Source organism: Triplophysa rosa, linkage group LG13, assembly GCF_024868665.1.
Source record: "Triplophysa rosa linkage group LG13, Trosa_1v2, whole genome shotgun sequence".
Classification (NCBI taxonomy): Eukaryota; Metazoa; Chordata; class Actinopteri; order Cypriniformes; family Nemacheilidae; genus Triplophysa; species Triplophysa rosa.
In genome coordinates, this window is record NC_079902.1 from 2,753,535 (window position 1) to 2,759,558 (window position 6,024).

Sequence of the window (6,024 nt, forward strand, 5' to 3'; positions counted from 1 at the left end):
GCTAAGAACAAGAAAGTAAGACCGAACTCTTAGGTTGTTCTCAATGTCAAATTCAGCACTACAAGAAGAACAGTTTTTTGGTGCTATCCCAGTGGGTCCCATGTAGTTTTCACAGTTGATGCAACAGAAATGGGGCACATACTGGCCAAACTGTCCATAGGCTTTATGAAAAAGGTATGAGGTTGCTGGCACTAAACCAGGAAAATGTTCATTAAACAATGTAAGAAGATCATGAAGTGCTACACCTGTCAAATTGTGCCTCAGTAAATATGACATGAGTAGGAGTAGACTCTGTCCCTTTATGAGAGGAGCACCAGGGTATACAGGATCGTCATCTTGCTGTTTCTTTAAAAGAGAAAATGTATCACATTTACACCTACAGCAATATTAAACAGAAATGCAGTAGCACTAACAGTGTTGTAGTTGTTAAACAGACAGTTTACACTGTCGCAGGGTTACACACTGAATTTAAGCTTCCATTCAGTAGTAAATGCCGTAGACAACATGGTAACAACAACTAACAATAAGGGATTTATTTTAAAATCATTCAACATTTACAATAGTTTAACCACAACAACTGAACATTGTTTGTTCAGGGCATTAGTTTATGTTAACAAATACATTTCCTTTTATAGATTAGTAAATGCTGAATTTAACATGAGATTAAAAGTTGTGATTCCTGTTAGCTTTGATAACTAATGGTAACAGATGGGTTACTATAAAGTGTTACTATCACCATGAACAAGCAGCATGCACATATCTGTAATTATACAGTACCTTCAATAGGTTTGAGTCTTCATCTCGATCTTGGCTTTTCTCCTCTCCGACTCTCTGTTGTTCACCATCATGTTCATCTCTGTCCTCCTGTTCACCTTCATCATCTTCCTCTCTGTCCTCCTGTTCATCTTCATCATCTTCCTCTCTGTCCTCTTGTTCATGTTCATCATCTTCCTCTCTGTACTCCTGTTCATCTTCATCATCTTCCTCTCTGTACTCCTGTTAATCTTCATCATCTTCCTCTCTGTCCTCATGTGCACTTCCATAATCTTCCTCTCTGTCCTCTTGGTCATCTTCATCATCTTCCTCTCTGTACTCTTGTTCATCTTCATCATCTTCCTCTCTGTCATCCTGTTCATCTTCATCATCTTCCTCTCTGTACTCCAGTTCATCTTCATCATCTTCCTCTCTGTCCTCCTGTTCGTCTTCATCATCTTCCTCTCTGTCCTCTTGTTCATCATCTTCCGCTCTGTACTCCTGTTCATCTTCATCATCTTCCTCTCTGTACTCCTGTTTATCTTCATCATCTTCCTCTCTGTCCTCCTGTTCATCTTCATCATCTTCCTCTCTGTACTCCTGTTCATCTTCATCATCTTCCTCTCTGTACTCCTGTTCATCTTCATCATCTTCATCTCTGTACTCCTGTTCATCTTCATCATCTTCTTCTCTGTCCTACTGTGCACTGCTTAAATATTAAGGTTATAAAACATGCTTTCTGTTGTGTATAAACATTTTTCTCTTAAAAACATACCTTTTCACAAACTTTTCTTCTGTATAAAGATGAGATAGGAACTGGAGATGTACAAAGAAATCTCTTGTATAACAATTTTTGTGGTTTCTGCAAACACAGTACAAACAACATTAACTTTAAACAGTTATATTTATCCACTAGTACCTGTAATGTTTCATGTTTACCCTTGTTAACTTTCAGTGGGCTTGAGTACACGAAACACCATGCAGCTTTTGCCTGGGCAAAATGTTCTTTTTGACCCGAAAGTTACATTACATGACATAGTCTTGTGTCAGGCCTCGGGCCTGAGTTCCTGCCTGTTTTGTTTATTTGTTGTTGTATGGTCTGTGTCGAGCATATGGTAGAGTTACCGCTCACGGTCTGTGTATGCCCCACCCCCTTGTTTTCCCCACTTTCTCCTCTCACACCGGTTTCTACTTTCCTTCATTACAGCTCACCTGCCCTCACTCCCCTGCTGATTATTCCCTTACTTAAACCTTCTCGGTTCTGCCGTATGGCGTCAGATCGTTAGATTGTCTAGCCACCGTGACCTCTTGTCTTGGGAAATAACTCTTGTCTTGGGAAATAACTCTTGTCTTGGGAAATAACTCTTGTCTTGGGAATGTACTCTAGTCGTGGATGTACACTTGTATCTTGGATGTAGACTCAGTCTTGGAATACCTCTGGTCTAGACTTTTTGGGGATTACTAATGTTCCAGTTTACACATTTACCTTGTCCTGGCTCCAGCGCTGTTAGATTCCTGCACGGTGCTTCTATCTTCCTACAGCTGCCCGGACGACCTCGCCTTCGTGGCTCGTTTTGGGTTGTCTTGCCAGATCTCTTCTCCCAGATCCAGCGTCGAGCTTCTGGGGATCGTGCGGATCGTCTTTACGCCTGTCGCCCGTGGCCGTGGATTCTCTGCCTTCGCCGTTGGATCAGGCTGGAGGTTGGTCGGATAATTATTTCTCTCTCTCACTCTGGTGGCATTTCTCACGCCACCTTCGGAATATCTCCCGCACGGACGGTCGGGAGGCAGGACGATTGGTTGCTCATGGGACTCTTACTCTTGTGGACTACTCACACCGCCTTTTGAACATCTTCCTCACGAACGTAGGGGAGGTTGGACAAAAATTTGCCCTTACTGACGCTTACATGGGGAAATTATTTTCACCACCTTCTGAATCGCTCTCTCACGGACGCTTGTGAGTCTGGACATTATTACACTCAGCGGATTTTACGCTTGGGGATTATTATTCACGAACTGAGATCTTCCTCGCACCTCTCACCTTGCGAGTCTGTATTCCTCGATCACTTGTTGGTTTTTCCGCGGCCGAGCGCTCGAGCCTCCTATTAAGACTTTCTGGGTTTGTGCTGTGTGTGAGACTGCTTGCATTTTTGCGTGTTTCTGTCGGATTCTGGTCTCTGTGAACTCTGATTTTTTTTCTTATTAAAAGAATTCTGTCTCCCGCATCTGACTCCGGTGTCTGTCGTAACAGTCTTGAGTCTAATTAATACTGATACTAAACATAATAAAAGTAAATTAAATGTTACTTTATTATTATTTTTATAAAATTAAATTAACTAAGATGTTTCAGATTGGCCCAATACTACAGCTAGGGCAATATCCCACATACTGTATTTTTTGTGTTTTTTTATATGAAATAAAACATCTTGTTCATAAGTTTATATTTATATTAAATATTTCTCAGAAAAGAAAAGGCACACATCATGTACAAAATAAAAGACTTCTGTATACTATATACTTATTTAATTGTAAAAAGTAATTACATTTAGTTTTTATTGCTTTTATATTATTATTTTACAATATTTAACTCTACAAAATACTATAGTGATGTAATTCGATTTTAACAAAGTATATTTACTGAACGGCAGTATTGTGTAGGTGCCTGTTCAGGGTACGCAGATCTAGGATGGGGCGCAACCCCTGCCTTTCTTGGGAACGATGAAGTACGGGCTGTAAAACCCGCTGCACATCTCGGCCAGAGGGACGGGCTCGATCGCTTCTTTCGCCAGAAGCGTGGCGACCTCGGCGCGAAGCATGGGAGCATCCCTGCCTCTGACTGAGGTTGAGAGGATGCCCCGAAACTTGGGCGGGCGTCTGGCGAATTGGATCGCGTAGCCGAGACGGATCATCCTTCCGAGCCACCGCGACGGTATGGAAAGCCGAAGCCAGGCTCCCAGGAACCGAGACAGGGGGACTAGGGGTTCGATCTGCTTCATCGTCACCCCGGGGGGTGGTTTGATGGTGGGCAGCGCGGATCCCTTGGGGAGGAGATCGGCTCTGCTGACTTACCTGCCCGGCGATGCCGCAGCTCAACGCACTTTCTGACTGAGAGTGCTGAGGGCTGCTGTGTGTGCTCCACATTGCGTCTCGCCGCGACGCAACGTCGAGTTGCCCACCACTGTCACGTAGAGGGTGAGAGCGGCTGTAATCCCACCCCAGAGAGAGAGGAAACTCTTTTTGTGAGTATGTGGGCGCCAGACCCCCAGAGGGGCCCACCAGGTGCTGAGACGGGGAAGGAACCGTCCCAATCCGACCGCCCAGCGATGGGATGGCTGGGGGCGGGCCCGATGGTGTACTCGATCTCCCTGGGGTCCTCCCGTCAGGGCCGCTTCTGCTTCCGCAACGGCTGCTGATGGGGCCGTGGCTTCCTCTTCGACACCCTGTTCCGGGAGGCCGGCCGAGTCGCGGCGGGGCAGGATGTGTTTAATGGCCTCCATCTGCTTCTTCACCGTCGAGAACTGCTTGGAGAAGTCCTCGACGGTATCACCAAACAGCCCCCCTTGTGAGATGGGTGCATCGAGAAAGCGAACTTTCTCAGCGTCACGCATCTGTACAAGGTTGAGCCAGAGGTGTCTCTCCTGGACCACCATAGTGGACATCGCCCGACCCAGGGCCCGCGCGGTCACCTTTGTCGCCCGTAGGGCGAGATTGGTGGCGGTACGGAGTTCCTGCAGTAACGCTGGGTCGGTTCTCTGCTCGTGGAACTCCTTCAACCCCTTGGCCTGGTGGACCTGCAGGATGGCCATGGCGTGGAAGGAGGAGGCAGCCTGGCCCGCGGCAGCATAAGCTTTCGACACCAGCGATGCCGAAAACTTATACGCCTTGGACGGGAGTCTAGGCCGACCCCTCCAGGTGGCGGCCGTCTGTGGGCACAGGTGTACCGCGACGGCCCGTTCCACCTGGGGGATGTCGACATAGCCCCTGGCTGCCCCACCATCGAGGGAAGTGAGGGCGTCCGAGCCGGTCTGACGGGAACGAGCAGTGAGGGGGGCGTTCCACGTGTTACTGAGCTCCTCATGCACTTCCGGGAAAAAAGGCTTGGAGTCGCACCCAGACCCAAGGTACCACGTATCCAGCCGCGAGCGCTGGGGGGCGTGGTGCAGTGGTGCTCGCGGCGGCCCGGGAAAGCATGGTTGACATCTCGACGTCCGCCTCTTCCTGGGCTCTACCCCCCGGGGGAAGGAGCTCTGAGGAATCGTCAGGGTCGGATGCCAATAGGTTGCCCTCCGGTGCTGCAAGCGACATCTCATCGTCGTCACGCACTTCCGAGTACGTGGCGGAGGAACAAGATGGGGTAGGACCGCCTCCTGGGGGACGGTCAGACGAGCGAGACGAGGCGCGAGCGGACAGTGAGCCTGTGGCTGGCGGTTTGACGCTCACGGAAATCCCCATATCACCCCTGCCGCTCGCCGCCGGGGACGGCAGGGCCGTAGCCACTGCAGTCCCGAGACGGGAAGCTGATGAGGTGGCGGCTGCCTCCAAAAAGAACACAGCTACCCATGACCGCAACGTCTGAATTGCCATCCGCCCGCAGTGCGGGCAGGACGTATCCACAAATGCTGCCTCAGCGTGTTGGAGACCCAAACACTAGAGGCAGACATCGTGTCCGTCTCCCTCCTCGATGAGCGCGTTGCACCCACGAGAACAGCGCGACATGCAGCGCTGGAGAAATTTGCTCTTTTAGCTGAAAAAAAGAAATAACTCGAACACCTCCGGAGCTGCCGAGACGCCCAGGGGAAGTCGCTGCAAAGAGGGACAGTCCACTGCACCATGTCGTAAGGATCCAGCAGTGTAAATGATCAAAACAGATCAAAGAAGAGATCATCAGAACGAAAGCTCCGAAGAACAAAAGGTGAATGAATGAGCCCGCCGGCTCCCTTTTATACCCGGATATCCGGAGCGGAGTCTGGCATGCAAATTTCATTAGCCAATATCATTGGCCTTTTCAAAATAGTCAGAAGACGATTGGTTCTCAGGAGCGAACCCAACGTCTCTCGACGTTGTGTCGAACCGACAGAATGGGGTTTGTCTTGAGAACCTATCATCTTCTGAGTATTTAGAAAAGGCCAATGAAAATTGGCGAATGAAATTTGCATGCCGGGCTCCTCCCCGGATGTCCGGGTATAAGAGGGAAGCCGGCGTGCTCATTCATTCACCTTTGGTCTGAGGAGCCTTAAGCATCCTCCCCCGACCGCTGGGGTGGGCGGCCAG

The 6,024-nt window shown here is 48.9% G+C and overlaps 1 protein-coding gene across 1 annotated transcript; it reads right to left on the reverse strand.

The window, feature by feature from the left end:
- Positions 1–238: 238 nt before the first annotated feature.
- On the reverse strand, positions 239–1,458 carry LOC130564199 (uncharacterized). The gene is made up of 2 exons (XM_057350131.1): positions 778–1,458; positions 239–345 (listed from the first exon to the last, which is right to left on the reverse strand). Exon 1 carries the CDS (start codon positions 1,434–1,436, stop codon positions 780–782), a length of 657 nt encoding a protein of 218 aa, XP_057206114.1. The 5' UTR covers positions 1,437–1,458; the 3' UTR covers positions 239–345; positions 778–779.
- Between the last annotated feature and the right edge of the window lie 4,566 nt (positions 1,459–6,024).